This window comes from Oncorhynchus keta, chromosome 4 (assembly GCF_023373465.1).
Source record: "Oncorhynchus keta strain PuntledgeMale-10-30-2019 chromosome 4, Oket_V2, whole genome shotgun sequence".
Lineage (NCBI taxonomy): Eukaryota > Metazoa > Chordata > Actinopteri > Salmoniformes > Salmonidae > Oncorhynchus > Oncorhynchus keta.
The window spans coordinates 62,094,800-62,112,601 of NC_068424.1; the positions used below are offsets into that span (position 1 = coordinate 62,094,800).

At 42.2% G+C, this 17,802-nt stretch overlaps 1 protein-coding gene across 1 annotated transcript in view; it reads right to left on the bottom strand.

The window, feature by feature from the left end:
- tnmd (tenomodulin) overlaps positions 1–17,802 on the bottom strand; it is an 85,116-nt gene that overhangs the window by 65,867 nt on the left and 1,447 nt on the right. Inside the window, exon 2 of the mRNA XM_035767429.2 lies at positions 14,804–14,938. Coding sequence (XP_035623322.1) covers positions 14,804–14,938 — 135 coding nt within the window. The remainder of the gene's footprint in view (positions 1–14,803; positions 14,939–17,802) is intronic.

Below are 17,802 nucleotides of genomic sequence, written 5' to 3' on the forward strand. Positions count from 1 at the left end.
CCTTGCTGTGGTCGACTACCATCTGCAGCTGCTTTTAATTTGCAGGAGCACCACGGTCCCCCTTTTTTCAGCTCTAACGCATATATGACTAATCGCACCAGCCATTTTAAACAACTTGAGCCCTCTCTGGCAATAAATCACCTTGATATGAGCTATTGTGCCCATAATAGAGATATGTTCAGGTGTGTGTGTGTTTATGTGTGTGTGTGTGAGTGTTTGGGGGTGGGTGGGTGGGGGGGGGGGCTTTGGGAGCAATTCCATCTCTTCCTGGTCAGCCCGCTATTGTGAGACGAACTCAGCGACTGGGACACATTGTTTTCTAAAGCATTGTCTGTTTTTATGATAAAAGAAACTACAGTGTTTTTTTACACTGCATTGCAGTCAAGAGATGATTGTCTTTCCTTTTATCTTGGGGTGCAGTTGTATCTCTCTCTCTCTCTGTCTAATTAAGCACTGCGGGAGATGTCTGAAAATAATGTGGATTTCTATAAAAATCCTTTATTCAGACTAATATTAGAAGTAGAACATCTGATATTAATCTGAGTGGCGCAGTTGTCTAAGGCACTGCATCTCAGTGCTAGAAGTGTCACTACAGGCCCTGGTTCGATCCCAGGCTGTATCACAACTGGCCTTGATCGGGAGTCGCATAGGGCTGCGCACAATTGGCCAAGTGTTGTCCGGGTTAGGGGAGGATTTGGCCGGGGTACTTACTTACTTACTGACTTAATTCTCCCCATGGGGAAATTTTGTTGCAGTGTCATGTACACGTTTAAAGTGATATTTAAATACAAAACAAAATTGACAATACAACTTTCATAACAGTTACATAACAATAAAACATATATTTTTTTAAAGACTAGCCTGCTGGTCTTACTGAGTCGATAGGTACATTAGCCCAAGGTATTTAGGAGGGATATCACACCTGGCACAAATTATTGTCTAGTTCGTTTTTTTCTGCTGAGGGGTGCCCTATACCTGCGCCCAGAGGGGAGTAGTTCAGAGTCTGGGTACAGGGGGTGGCTTGGGTCTAAAATGATTTTGTGAGCCTTACGGAGGGAGGGCCCTGATCTTAAAGATCTCCTGCAGGCCTGTCTGTTTGACTCCAAGTACCTTGCTTGCTGTGGTGATAATTCTTCTCAGCATATTTCTCTGGCAAACAATACAAAAAGTTAAAATACACTCAATGAAAGATTTGTAAAACAGAGTCAGTATAGTGTACATTGAAAGATCACAGCTTTTTGAGAAAGGATAGTCTCTGTTGGCTCTTTTTGTAGATCAGGTCTGTACATTTACTCCACTGAAGCATATTGTCCAAGAGGACACCCAGGTATTTGTATTCCTCTACAACCTCTATATTCTGACCTCTGATAGATGTTGCAGAGGTAGGTGTTGTACACTTGCTGAAGTCTATGCACATCTCTTTGGTCTTGATGGTAGGAAGTCATTGGAAAATAAGAATTTGTTCTTAAATTGCCTAGTTAAATAAAGGTCAAATAAAAAAGGGAAGGGGGTTGGCAACATATACTTTGTTAAAGGGGATGGGGTTGGGGACTTATACTCTGTTAAAGGGGATGGGGTTGGGGACTTGAGCAGCTCTTTAATGCTAGTATATAGGTTAGAATGAGCATATTACCACATAACCTTTGCTCAGGCAACTGTGACCTTTCTCTCCACCTGCAATCTATAACTTCCCATCTCTCTGAGGTCTTTTTCACCAGCCCTTTCAAAGACAGGACAAAATCACTTTTTCAGGACATTATAAATGACGGAGCGCCTCAAAGTTCCACTATAGTCTGCTTCTGTGATTGTTATCTCTGTGCTGGAATGGGTAACAACCAATGAAAGGTTTTAAAATAAAATGTTTAAAAAATGAAGGGCACTAAAGATTTGGCCCCTTTCACTTGGTCTCACCTTCTCTCTCCTCCCTCTTTCTGTCTCTTTCTTACTCCTCTCTCGCGCCTCCCTCTTTCTGTCTCTTTCTTACTCCTCTCCCTCTCCTCCCTCTCTCTACCTCTTATTCCTCTCTCTCTCCTCCCTCTCTCTGCCACTTTCTTACTCTTCTCTCTCTCTGTTTCATTCTCTCCTCTCTACCTGTGCCTCTTTTGCTCATCTCATCTATTTCTTATTTTTCCTCAATGCATCTTTCTTTCTCTCCTTTCTCTCTCTCGCTTTCCTGCTCCATGATGGCCGGCGAGTACCATTTTCCTCGCAAGGAACATGTCAAATGAATCCTGTTGCAGATTTTCTGTCTGAATACATTTCCACTGTTTGAATATGGCCAATCTTGTCTAATAAAAGGGCAGTTGATGTAACATGAAATATTCATCAAAGCCCTTCCCCCAAGATTCCGGCACTCTTCGACGCATCTCCATGAATGAGAAACAGACTTGGCCAGACCAAATACTAAGGTAAACGTCTACGCGTGCCACTGAATGAGAAGCCTAGGAAAGCCATCAAGGAGGTCACCTCTATGGTGGATATGCATCTCTGTCACTCCGGTTTGGTTTCCAGTCACACCACGTCTTAATACATCGACAAGTGTGTGCTCGGCGCTCCCGCAGCTCAGTGGCATTTAGGAACAGCTTGTGAGTAGCTGTAAGCCTGTATTTTAGATCATTTAGATGCATGGGCTCATTTGGCCAGAAGAACAGCATTAGCTGCTAATGAGGACCGGAACGGAAAAAGGAACTATTAAACAAGCGCTACCGTATGGTAGCACGAGGTAAAGTCGTGAAAAGCCGAACTTCGGAGTTTTAGAAGGACAACCAAATACTTCAGCAGCCATTAGCCAGGTAGATTTGTAATGTTTAAGCAGGGATTCAAGGCTTGTCAACAGCATGGTTTGCAGAAGAGCACAACACATTACAAGTGACCACAACTTGGCAATCTCAAACTTCTGTAAAAAAATGACAATTATCAAAACAGTCTTCTGACTGAACATAGACACCGGCTCAACCGCCATTGTTTCGTCAAATATCTTTTTCTCTCCTTTAATGTTCCACAATGCCATTGACATTCTCCGCACAGCAGTTCCCACAGGGTTGAGTATTTCACTACCATTACTACGATCTTATTACTAATATAACATGCTAGCCCTTGAACAAGGTAGACTGTAGGGGACAGCACCTTTGAAATGGCTGTGATATTTACAGCCTCATAATTGTTCAAATGTTGTTTACATCGAGCTGCTTCCCTGAAGACACAATAAAGGGAAGTCATTGTGTGCAGCAGCAGACACACTGTAGCCCTCCTACTGAGTCCCTGCTGGTGGTTGGTGCTGGTGATGAGGATAACTCCCTGATCTATTGCCATGGCCCCTGGGTGCGTGGGCGCGAGCTGTCAGCACTAGTTTAGGGCTTCAGATGGGAGAGCCTCTCATCCAAGGGCCCTCTGGTGGCCCAACACTCACAGGTGCTAAGACGAACACTAGTCCATGTCGACTGTGAATGGATGGCACTATTGATCCGCCAACCCCAGGATCCTTCAAGCATACTTGACTTATTTTGCATTGAGAGAAACTATGGAATTAAAAAAAATATATATTTTCACAAAGATGGTATTTAAATAGACCCGCTTACATACTATAGAAAAATATGAATGTGTGAGTATATTAAAATAACAAAATAGATAAATGTAATGTTGTTTCAGAAAGACAGACGTTGGAACTTACTGAGATAATTGGGCAAACATAGATGGGTATGAGAATTGGTTTGAATGACTCTACCCACCTGATCCAAGCAATCACCTAGAGTAGACTAAACAATCACCTAGAGTAGACTAATCAGTCACCCAGAGTAGATTAATCAGTCATCTAGAGTAGACTAATCAGTCACCTAGAGTAGACTAATCAGTCACCTAGAGTAGACTAAACAATCACCTAGAGTAGACTAATCAGTCACCTAGAGTAGACTAAACAATCACCTAGAGTAGACTAATCAATCACCAAGAGTAGACTAATCAATCAACTAGAGTAGACTAATCAATCACCTGGAGTAGACTAATCAGTCACCTAGAGTAGACTAATCAATCACCTAGAGTAGACTAAACAATCACCTAGAGTAGACTAATCAGTCACCTAGAGTAGACTAATCAATCACCTAGAGTAGACTAAACAATCACCTAGAGTAGACTAATCAATCACCTAGAGTAGACAAATCAATCACTTAGATTAGACTAATCAATCAACTATTCCATTGTCTTCTGTAACTTGTTTTATAATAATGCGCTGAGTGGCTCTACACGCCAGCATTGAAGATTGAAAATGACCTATCATCGGACTGGTTGAGGAGGTTCCTCAGATGGGAGCTGTATGAACAACTTCTCAAGCTCTTAAGCTTTAAGGGTATAAACGGTATGCAAAAACATCATTCTGGTGTACATGTGCTTTCAAAGGCCCATGTCCCAGGTCTAAAACGCTCACAATTTAGAGTCACTTTTGATGAATCCTTCTATGTCCCTAGGCTTTTCTGCCGAGATTCAAAGACGAGTGTGAAACATCAAAACACGTTGAGGTCATTATATTCCACTCTGAATGAATTCTCCCATTTCACCTCTATAACTATCATTTTATGACAAGCTAGTCTGTTATTTAGAGCCAATAGATGTAAAGTCATTCTTGGAAATAACAGCAGTAGACTACTGATTGACTTTTTAGGGTTTTGTTTCGCCGACAGCCATCAGTAAGTAGTTCAGAGAGTCCAGTGCTAAACTATGAATTTCTGCCTCTACTGGAAAATGAACAATTGTTGACACTGTCTGCCAAAGATTTACACTATGATATTAGCAGACAGGATGATGAGTCACTGTTATTATTCAAACGGACCGGAGAATTGCAAAGCATCGTGATTAGTGTAAACAAGCATGATTATACTTGATGAAACCTACATTAAAATAGACCTTTACATCTCTACTTGACTTATTTTTATGTTTCATACCAGTAAGAGGTACGGCTTGGGAACATTCTGCCACATGTCAAACTATTTTATAGATTAACAACTTAACCTGAAGCATCACTACATCACTAAATGTACAAACCTTTTGAGATGTCGTCAAGCCTCACCAGCTATGAATCAAATGAAAATAAAATGACATTGTATTGGTCACATACACATATTGAGCAGATGTTATTGCGGGTGTAGCGAAATGCTTGTGTTCCTATCTCCAACAGTGCAGTAGTATCTAACAGTGCAGTAGTATCTAACAGTGCAGTAGTATCTAAAAACGATTCGCAACAATACACACAAATCTAAAGATATACGTCACTCTATGAATCTCCATAGAGGCAACTTAGCAACCATAAAGGAAGCTGGAATAGAACAACTTGGTTTAACGTCACCAGCTGTGACAAAGTTTTGTTATTCGCCGACCTGGCAGGATATTGTATCCATTCATAAGACCATGTGAGGCATTTGTTTTTCATGCATCAACAGACTTCCTGTCCTTGGAGCTACAGTACACTGCACCAAGTCCAAGATCAGAGGAAGAACAACTACACAGTCCACCGTGGACTCGACATGATACTTTCGCGCTGCACTTCTAGTCAAGGATCTTCGAAGGAGTGAGACTACAATGCTTTGTCTGGCTTTCACGTGGTGCAAATGACAGCTTGCCGTCCGCACAGTGTACCGCCGGAGATAAATTATGCAATAATCAATTTAAAGATGTTTGTAGCCGAGATTGCTTCGGGGTATGCTGTCTGATGTTTGATTTATTTCCAGATCTGACGCTTGTCTTCCAAGACTGCTTTGTTTCGCAAGGTGCCGTAAAAATGTAATACTTTGAGCTCTCGGAGCAAATTACACCAATCTCTAACATTTTATGGCTGACATGTACTTTTAAGTTTGAGATTGGAGCAAATATATAAATCAACCTAGAGGGGTTCCCTAAACTAGACAGTGAGAGCTCAAGCACAGGGGCAGATGATGCTTCACCCTCTCTGAATCAAAACAGGCCTGTTTCCCAAAGGGAGATGTCAATCTTCCTGTGCTTAATATTTTATTATCTTTATTAACGTTGAATGACAAAGCAACCAACATCTGGCGGGCAAAGGGGACATTTGTACTCTATCTTTGATAAGTTATGCCACGTGAAACAACCACAGAGCGTCCCACATCCATCCGGCTTAGTCCAGTTGAGATGCTGCGTTGCATAGCGCAAGCGATGTTGACAGAGCATGATAGAAACACTACACATGAGGTGAGGCAGGGTACTCTCAGACTGATGTACCGGTAGTCTTTGTCGGCTTCGATTCTCAGTTCATATTCAATGCAACATTCAAGGAGAATTGTTCATTCACTTTTACTTAGTACATGCATACAATGCAAAGCGTTGTAATGAATAACATTTCATTCCATTTTCAATCCATTTCCAACTGGATTTGTCAATGTAATAATACTTTCAGAGTATGGAGTGTGTGCTAGAGAACTATTTTGGCTAGAGAACTGTTTCCACTAGTTTCCACAGCCACAAAGTCCAAATGTGCTATGTCGGGAAAATGTTTGAAAACAAAAATGTGCTGAATTGTTTTGCTTAATTACCCACAAGGTTAGCAGTGTGTTTAAGGTTAGGGTTAGTTTTAAAATCACACTTTAAGAAGATACATTTTATAAATAGGCAGGGTTTATGACTTTGTGGCTGTGGTAACTAATGACGACCCTAGAGAATGCACTGGGACAGAAGCAGAAGATCAGACTCGCTGGGAGAGCCAAACAGGATGTGAAAGCTCAATCAGAATCCAAATTGTACAACAGAGGGGAGAGTAAGACTGCTTGGCTCTCGCTCGAGTGAGAGATGGAGGAGGGGGAGCATGAGGAGAGTAGGAGAGATGGGGAGGGGAAACATGAGGAGAGTTGGGGAGATGGAGGAGGGGGAGCATGAGGAGAGTAGGGGAGATGGGGAGGGGGAACATGATGAGAGTTGGGGAGATGGAGGAGGGGGAGCATGAGGTGAGTAGGGGAGATAGGGAGGAGGAATATGATGAGAGCATGGGGAGATGGGGAGAGGGAGCATGCGGAGAGTAGGGGAGATGGGGAGAGGGAGCATGCGGAGAGTAGGGGAGATGGGGAGAGGGAGCATGCGGAGAGTAGGGGAGATGGGGGGGCATGGGGAGAGTAGGGGAGATGGGGAGCATGGGAAGAGTAGGGGAGATGGGGAGCATGGGAAGAGTAGGGGAGATGGGGAGAGTAGAGGAGATAGAGGAGGGGATATGGGGAGAGTAAAGAATATGGAGAGAGTAGAGGACATGGGAGAGGTAGATGAGATGGAGGACGGGAGATGGGGAGATGAGGAGGGTTGGGAATATGGAGGAGGGGGTATGAAGAGAGTTGTGGAGATAGAAGGGAAATGGTTAGAGTAGGGGTGATGGAAAATGGGGAGATTAGGGGAGATGGAAGATTGTATCAGAGATGGAGAAGAGTAGGGGAGATGGAGGAGAGTAGGGAAGATGGAGGAGAGTAGGGGCGATGGAGAAGAGTAGGGGAGATGGAGGAGAGTAGGGAAGATGGAGGAGATTAGGGGCGATGGAGAAGAGTAGGGGAGATTGGGAGAGTAGGGGAGATGGGGAGGGGGGAAGAGATTGCCTGCCAACCTTGCCCCAGTGAATGAGTTTACAGACTGTGCATGCAACACGTCACACATCAGGTGCCTACAGATTGGGCAGTAAACTGCCAGCCATTCAAATGCTAATTCTGACTACTCTTCTGTCACTCTCGCTCTTGGAGAGGGAGATGCACAGACTCACATTGAAACGCCACATGGCCCCGACGAGTGTTCCCAACACGCTTTGTAGCAGTGTTCTCAATGCTCCTAGCAGAAGCTACAGTTGAAGTGCACCCAGTTCCCAGAGGTGGGCAGCATGCCACAGCCACCCCTTTCCTCACATACCACAACACTGTCGCTACCTCTGGGTCTCAGCTGGAAAGGGTTTAAGAATACAGTGACAACTTCAGGCTTTCGGCTGGGTAGGGTTTAAGAAAACAGTCACTGCCTCAGGCTTTAGGCTGGGCAGGGTTTAAGAACACAGTGACTACCTCAGGCTTAGGCTGGTCAGGGTTTAAGAGCACAGTGACTATCTCAGGCTTTTGGCTGGGCATGGTTTAAGAACACAGTGACTACCTCAGGCTTTAGGCTGGGCAGGGTTTAAGAACACAGTGACTACCTCAGGCTTTTGGCTGGGCAGGGTAACTCTTAAGGATCAGACTTTAGCCCAAAATGACATACCCAAATCTAACTGCCTGTAGCTCAGGACCTGAAGCAAGGATATGCATATTCTTGATACCACTTGAAAGGAAACACTTTGTAGTTTGTTGAAATGTGAAATGAATGTAGGAGAATATAACACATTAAATCTGGTAAAAGATAATATAAAGAAAAAAACTTTTTTTGTTGTTTTTTTGTTTTATCGTCTTTGAAATACAAGAGAAAGACCAGTTTAGGTGCAATTTAGATTTTGGCAACTAGATGACAGCAGTGTATGTGCAAAGTTTTAGACTGATCCAATGAACCATTGCATTTCTGTTCAAAATGTTGTATCAAGTCTGCCCAAATGTGCCTAATTGATTTATTAAGAACACAGTGACTAAGCCCTACTGGGCTTTCGGCTGGGCAGGGTTTAAGGGTTTAAGAACACAGTTTTACCTCAGGCTTTTGGCTGGGCAGGGTTTAAGGGTTCAAGAACCTAGTTACTACCTCAGGCTTTCAGCTGGGTAGGGTTTAAGAAAACCGTCACTACCTCAGGCTTTCAGCTGGGTAGGGTTTAAGAAAACCGTCACTACCTCAGGCTTTCAGCTGGGTAGGGTTTAAGAAAACCGTCACTACCTCAGGCTTTCAGCTGGGTAGGGTTTAAGAAAACCGTCACTACCTCAGGCTTTAAGCAGGGTTTAAGCATGACATTTGTTTTGTCCCTCCCCCCGCCTTCACTTCTGGGTCCAAGAGAACTTGAAGTCTGTTGGAGTTAGTGCGCTCATCCTCCTCCCTTGGAAAAACAATGTGACCATATGACAGGTTGGTAGGATGACGTTAAATACAAAACATGCGAACCAGTCTCCTTTGGTGACATTTCTAGGGCACCGCTGGAATTGTCAAAACAAACTCAGGACACAAACTGAGGAGGGCAGTAGAAAGCCCAGCACCTGTGACCATTCGAAAGGAGCAGGTGCAAGACTGTTCATTAGGCCACCCCAGCCAGCCTGACACTGAAGTCTTTAAGTTGCAGTCTGGGGCAACGTGTGAGGGACTGCCCGGGGACTGGGGCGAGACATCAAGGTGAGCAATGCAATTCCAGCTTGAATAATGGAGTGCTTCCCTTCAGCCTGACACCTGTGTTTCTCATGCAATTTCACCACACTGTCCCAGCAGCACCCGGGAGCTATTTGGGCTCCCCCTGGAGTCACTGGTTCACAAACAACTCTCGATTCACAATTATTCTGTGGCTAGTTGCCATTAACGTCATATTGCAGACACTTTTATGCAAAGCAACTTACAGGAGCAATTAGGGAACATAGACAGATTTTTCTCCTAGTCCTCTCAGTTTTTGAACCAGCAACCTTTACTGGCCCAACTCTCTTAACCGCTAGGCCACCTGCAGCCCAGAGAAGTTATTCTGCACCCAAATTGTTTCAGGTCTCGAAGAGGCTGTGGAGAGTATAACAATCACCTGAACAACATGAAGTGAAAGAGAATACCCCCCTATGAACTGGGTGACGAATTATGTTCATAGAATTCTTACAAAGGACCCCCAGCATAGTACCGGCACTGATTTAAATCCATTGTAATGTCTCAAACTGCAGGTCTATTTTCACCACAGGTAATCCCTTGATGAGTGCAGGTATGAAGTCATAATCACGCATACATTTCTACAGTTGCTAAGCACACCATATAATACATCCACGGACGAACCATTGTATGTTGGTAATAACAGTAGATTAATACACAAGGAGGCAAAATCCCCTGTGAGCTTTGGAGCCCACTAACAATAATGACTACACTGTAAACATTAAGACAGAAATGTACCGGAAGCTAAGAGAGGACGTAGGCAGCAGCCCAGACTGCACACTAAAACACACACAGGCAGGGAGAATGATGGCAAACTATCTTCCCCAGCAGGCCTCTCTAGCAACATATGTTTGCAAGTAATTAAAATAAGTTCCCAAGTGGGTACCGTGTCATATTGAAATACAATGTGCAAAACAAATTACCTTTCCATGGCAGGGGACAGGAGACCAGCGTGTTGGAGGCTCCTGCCAGAGTGGGGAGTGGCAGAGGCAAGCTCAATTGATGTATTGACTTCTAATTAGTTTGTCAGGGGTTAAAGCTTTCCAGAGCAATGTAATAATTGATGAGAGCTTACAGGGAAACAGAAAGGTAGGAGCAGCAAGCCATTCCACATTAAGATCTTTTTTTAAAGAGACTCATCCACATGGGCAGAGGAGGTTGTGCATTAAATATATATTATTGTGGTTGAAATATTTATTGGGAGCTGTGAAGTTGTGACTGCCTAAAGCTGTAATGTTTGCATATACTGTATACAGGTTTCATTGTCATTGTCTGTGGAAACATAGCTTTTTTATGCACACACACACGCACGCACACGCACACGCACGCACGCACGCACGCACGCACGCACACACACACACACACACACACACACACACACACACACACACACACACACATTCCCATTCTCTGTTCAAACTCTCCTTCAGATGAGTCCCAAGATGGGCTTGGCGAAGATACAATTGGTGTGTTTTACTGCAGTGTGTCTAAGGGGGCTTCCCATCAGGCAGACAGACAGGTGATTGGGCTTTGAAGCGGCTCCATCTTTCTCACTGATGAAGGCCAGAGAACGGGGCCTCCCCTCAAGACCCCATTAAAGGGGAAGTGAGGGGCCACGGGTTTGATGTCCAATCCCTGGGAAGCCTCTGCCCTCAACACATTGTGTGCGTCCCAAATGGCACCCTATTCCGTTTATAGTGCACTACTTTCGACCAGGGGCCATAGTGGCATTTGGGATGCGGACATTATGTGCCACGTGAGAGCGATCACAGCTTATTAAAGTGGAAATAATGACTCCTCCACCTCCGGCATGAAATATTTAACAAGGACAAAGAAGACAGACCCAAAGGTGATTTATACCTGGTGAGCAAGGAGGAGGAGAAGGTGGACAATGCCTGTCCATACAGAGCATTTCGCTGTACCTTGATTAGCCTGTGCTCTGTTACCTTCCAGCACTATCCCTCATGTGAAATTAAAGGTTCCCATTTTGAAGCATACAGCAATTCACAATTTACCTGTGCTACAAATCGACAAAAAGGATATTTTACTTCAATATTATTCCAATAGCTTCTTAAGAGATGTTTATTGAAGCTGGTTGTTGTACAGTATACATAGTATATAAAATAGATGTATTATTGCTAATTGAAGGCCCCTATAAACAGAAAACCATTTGTATTATTTGTTCAAGCATATGGACTACTGTGGTTTACTGTCGACATTGAAATATCTAGTTAAGTTAGTAGGTCTTTTTATCATTGGTCTAAATATTCTGTACAAGAAGCAAAATCATTTACAGTTCTTTTCTCTCATTCAAGGTAGCGCCTGGAACACAAATACTGGCTAATGTTCCTTGAGAAGAAAGTATCGATGTATTTATTTTTCCATGGTCTTGAGTAAATTAGCTTTTTTTCCCCCATGGGGAATCTGGGGGAAAGAAGCGGAGTGAAAATGCTCTCCATCAAAAGTGAGTGAATTGGATTTTCACAAGATGAATTGCTCAGACAAGAGTTTACTCCAATTATAACATGAAGAGGCTTGAGTTCTAGTGCTTCCAATGTGGTCAACCGCAATTAAGGTCGATTGGACAGAGGTATCAGGAGCACCAATTGCGTAAACATATTTACACTGCGAGTAGAGAGAAGTTAATAGACAAAATGATAAATGACGCTGCAATCAAACATTTCCAACAAGAGATATCATCGTATAACATGACAGCTTCTTCAAATTACATATGCGAAAACCAAGGCATTGAGAAAGTCATTTCAAACCACAGCTGTCTTTTCGATAGAGCTTCGATAGAGCCAATAGAGCTTTTAAATTCAGTGCAATATTATACTGACTGCCGAATAAGGCTGTCTTGGCTCTTTGTGTGGCCATCTCTCTCCATTTCAACACATTTTCCATGGAAGTCATAGATAGGATTTGGTCAGGAAAAGCTTGAGTGGGTCTTTTATCCTGAGTCCTAACAATTCTAACTTTCCATTAAAAGCTGGGCCATACAACATTGAAGCATGACATCAATGTACGTAGCTGTTTTCATGGTAGAGAAGGATGAACAGGTGTGTAACTTTTAACCCGTATCTAGGTCGGACATGAGCTAGTTTGATAAGAGCGATGGAAACCCACCATACTGGTTTATTGTGAAGCAATACAATGAGTCATTATGACATTCCACAGTTATTGACAAGAGCCAGGCCTTACCTTGCTGAGGCCCAGACTAAACCTTTACCACAACTCTAGTGTACTGGTTAATCATGAAGCAATACTACTGTTACTGACATAAGCCAAGCCTTACCCTCCCTAGGCTAAACCTTTAATATGACTCTAGTGTACATTGTAAAAGATAATAATATTGAGATTCAGTTAAAATTCCAAATTTTAAGTAGCCAAGAATGTTTGCAAAATTGGGTTGAGTTGAAAAAATAGATTCATTAAATTGACTTCAACTCACTCAAAATGTCATAACTTATTAAATCAAGTTGAGTTAGCAACAAACAATGTGTTTACACAACTTAGAAATTCACCATGAAGTCAAAACAACTGAAGCAACATAACAGTCGTGTTGACTGTAATTGTCTTAAATTATGAAATCAAGTTGAATCAGCTAAGAACTACGTGTTTACTCAACTTCGAAATCCACAAGCAAAAAGTAAAATCTAATGAAGCAACATAAGAGTTATGTTGACTGAAATTGTCAAGTTCAGATGACTTCAACTTATTTTGCGGTTGCTGAGCTCTTAGAATAATGCAACCGTTAATTTTGGCATTTACATTTTGGTCATTTAGCAGATGCTTTATCCAGAGCAACTTCACTTACTGAATTCAACGAAGGTAGATAAACAACCACATGTTAACAATAAATGTTTTTCTTTAACCGTTACTGAGAACGTCATTGTAGTTAAAGTGTTGTGTTGGTTGGTTGACTTCACTGAGTGCACTGCCAGTTTTGAAACTGGTGAAAAAGCTCACACATTGAGCAAGAGACAGATGGGAGAATAAGGTTCCCTACTGAAATCTGTGTTATGTAATTGTTATGGTCAGGGTTAATGTTGTTACATCAATGTATATATAGTCTACTTAACTTGATAGTAAGTTGGATGAATTGAAAATATGAAGTCATTTCAAAATGGAGGCTAGTTATTTCTACTAAATTCATTAACCTGTTGAGTGTAGGGGGCAGTATTTTGATGTTTGGATGAAAAACGTACCCAAATTAAACTGCCTATTTCTCAGGCCCAGAAGCTAGAATATGCATATAATTGTCAGATTAGGATAGAATACACTCTAAAGTTTCCAAAAACGGTCTAAATATTGTCTGTGAGTATAACAGAACTCATATTGCAGGCGAAAACCTGAGGAAAATCCAACTAGGAAGTGCCTCCTATTTTGAAAGCTCCCTGTTCCATTGCATGCCTTCCCTCCATTTAAAGGGATATCAACCTGGTTCCTTTCCCTATGGCTTCCACATGTTGTGAACAGTCTTTAGACATAGTTTCAGCCTTTTATTCTGAAAAATGAGCGAGAACGCATCAGTGGATGGCTGGGTGCCAGCAGAGTTTCGCATGCGCAACAGCTTGGAGCAGACATTTTCTCTCTCTCTCCTATTGAAAAAGCTATGGTCCGGTTGAAATATTATTGATTATTTATTGTATAAACAACCTGAGGGATGATTATGAAAAACGTTTGACATGTTTCTACGAACTTTACGGATACTATTTGGAATTTTCGTCTGTCCCGTCATGACCGCTCGAGCCTGTGGATTTCTGAACAAAACGTGCCAACCAAATGTTTTGGATATGAAAATAATCTTTATGGAACAAAAGGAACATTTATTGTGTAACTGGGAGTCTCGTGAGTGCAAACCTCCGAAGATCATCAAAGGTAAGCGATTCATTTTATTGCTTTTCTGACTTTTGTGACCAATCTACTTTGCGGCTAGCTGTTTGTAATGTTTTGTCTCTTGGGGGAGATGTGCTTACATAAACTCTTGGTTTGCTTTAGCTGTAAAGCTTTTTTGAAATCTGACACGCCAGGTCGATTAACAACAAGCAAAGCTGTGTTTTGCTATATTGCACTTGTGATTTCATGAAAATTAAATATTTTTAGTAATTTAATTTGAATTTGGCGCTCTGCAATTCAGCGGATGTTGACGAAAATGATCCCGCTAACAGGATGGGTGCGCCAAGAAGTTAAACTATAAATAGTAGGTTAAACTGACTATAAAGTTGACCTAACTTTATTTTATTAGTCAAAGTAAATTTGATGCTAGTTATATTAAGTTTAGTTAAGTTTAGTTATCCTAACTAAAGTTGAAATTGATTCAACCAGGAATAGTAGGTTATAATGACAAATGGTGAAGTTGACTTAGTCAAAGTAAATTTGGTGTAAATTAGGATAGCTTGAAATTCAAAGTTGGTAGAACTTGAAAAAGGCCATTCAACTTTATGACTCCGATAACAAGCTAAAACAACAGATATTTTGAATCATGAATCATGAAGCAATACTACTGTTACAGACATAAACCAGGCCTTACCCTCCCCAGACTTGGGCTCCAGAAGTGTCTGAGGCTGAAGATGCCCAGGGTTAACATCAAGAAGACCACCCCTAGAATCAGGGCTCCTCGCTGATAACTCCGGTACCTGGTCTTCTTCTCTTTTCCGACCTCCACCTAAGGAGAACATTTGAAATCAAATTTTATGGTATAACATTTATTTATATAGCCCTTCTTACATCAGCTGATATATCAACGTGTTGCACACCCAGCCTAAAACCCCAAACAGCAAGCAAAGCAGGTGTAGAAGCACCTGAGAAGCACTGCCAATCCATTCACACCTCAGCGTGGTTCATGTACATATCATATAATGTCGTTGAAGAAGTAACTATAATTTAAAACTTTCAAATAGTCTCTTAACACTTGGTATACACCTGCAGTGAGGATTTTGTTATTCCAATGGTAGTGTTATAACATTGTAATAACTACATTATAACATGACATGATTGAAATAGTGTCTGACAATCATTTATTGATGCAAGATTCCTAATGTTGCTTACTCTCCATAGCCTCTATAGGCCTACTCTACAACATTGCAGAAATATTATATCAATAATTATATCAATAAAACCCCCACATACTTCTCTATTGTAGTATTAATGCGGTTCAGCATGTCATTTTGAACCTTGTACAACATTGCAGTCCCTTGAGAAAACTAGGAGAAGGCATCTGAAAGAGGAATTGGAGATTGAAAAATAGGCAACCTTGCCACCTGTACAACTCCTTACTCTCTGTTTCCAGGCTTCCATTGATGAAGTTGGTGACAAACATATGCTTGCAACTTTGAAGAACTACTTTCTGGAAGTACCTTACTATGCCCGCATAAAGTAAATAATCAGCTTATGGAAAATCTGCAGTGCTTCAGAGATACTAAAAGGTCACGTTTATTAAATGTTTCCTCCAATTAAACTCTCCCCACTGGACTCAATTCCCAGAGCTCAAGGCCACAAATGAATAAAACAGGGCTTTTGTTCCCCCTCAAAGCTCCAGGGGTGAGGGAATGAACTGTTCTAATTCACACTGGACTGCTTTCAAAGGTTTCCGAGGACCATGAAAAGAAGACATCGAAAACGGAGCTAACTTCGATTAGCAAAATGGTTGTTCCGTAAAAAAGAATTGATCCATCTTCTTGCATCTAAGGCAATGATAAAAAGTATATGTTGTTCAAACACAATATCTTTTTTAGGAATGCAGAACAAATGGTTCATTAACAACTATGAATTAAGGTAGAATTGAATGACTGTCATCGTGCTTGCTAGGTGTTTGCTAAATGTGTATATTGGGCTTCTATAGACTATACTTATTGAGTCGTAATTTACACTAAACTTGCTTATAAGGTGATAAGATGATGATATGATCAAGAATATGATGCTGCCAATGTTTGATGACTAATGTCTATCTAATAACCAGCAAGAATATGGATTTATAGAGATGGACAGATAGTTTTCTCTCCATGTCTGGATTTCTATCTGGCTTTCATCCCTGACAGATCCAAGCATATTATCAACATGAAGAATGCAAAAGTGAAATGTATGTATTTCAGTATGCACATATAATGCACATGTACACTATATATACAGTATGTGGATCCCCCTTCAAATAAGTGGATTCGGCTATTTCAGCCACACCCGTTGTTGACAGGTGACTAAAATTGAGAATGCAGGCATGCAATCTCCATAGACAAACATTGGCAGTAGAATGGCCTTACTGAAGAGCTCAGTGACTTTCAACGTGTCACCGTCATAGGATGCCACCTTTCCAACAAGTCAGTTCGTAAAATGTCTGCCCTGCTAGAGCTGCCCCGGTCAACTGTAAGTGCTGTTATTGTGAAGTGGAAATGTCTAGGAACAACAACATCTCAGCCTCGAAGTGGTAGGCCACACAAGCTCGCACAGCGGGACCACCGAGTGCTGAAGCACATAGCGAGTAAAAATGTTCTGTTCTCAGTTGCAACACTCACTACCGAGTTCCAAACTGCCTCTGGAAGCAAAATCCGCACAAGAACTTTGGGAGCTTCATGAAATTGGGTTTCCATGGCCGAGCAGCCGCACACAAGCATAAGATCACCATGCGCAATGCCAAGCGTTGTCTGGAAGGGTGTATAGCTCAAAGCCATTGGACTCTCAGTGGAAACTCGTTCTCTGGAGGGGTGAATCACACTTCACCATCTGGCAGTCCGACGGACAAATCTGGATTTGGCGGATGCCAGAAGAACGCTACCTGCCTGAATGCACTGTAAAGTTTGTTGGAGGAGGAATAATGGTCTGGGGCTGTTTTTCATGGTTCAGGCTCCTTATTTCCAGTGACGGGAAGTCTTAATGCTACAGCATACAATGACATTCTAGACGATTCTGTGCTTCCAACTTTGTGGCAACAGTTTGGAAAAGCCCTTCCTGTTTCAGCATGGTTTGATCGGTGTGGAAGAACTTGACTGGCCTGCACAGAGCTCTGACCTCAACCCCATCGAACACCTTTGGGAAGAATTGAAATGCCAACTGCGAGCTAGGCCTAATCGGCCCAACATCAGTGCCCAACCTCACTAACCTCTTGTGGCTGAATGGAAGCAAGTCCCCGCGGCAACGTTCCAACATCTAGTGGAAAGCATTCCCAGAAGAGTGGAGACTGTTATAGCAGCAAAGGGGGGACCAACTCCATATTAATGACATGTTCGACAAGCAGGTGTCCACATACTATTTGTCATGTAGGGTATGTGATAAACCATAGCAGTAGCCATAAACATCCAATGTGGCACATCAAGGCACCGGGTCTCCTCTCAAGGTCTGATGATAGGAAACAGAAGGATACATAGTCACAGGGCCAGAAATACCTATCATGAAGAGAATTTCTCCCAGCATGGAAAAAAATGTGTCCTAAGTCCACTCTCTCCTCCAGCAGCTTGCATAAGCAGTGGAAACCTGACTCGAGTACAGTTTAGACAGAATATAAATTGCACAGAGAAAGAGAGAGGGAGAGAGAGGGGG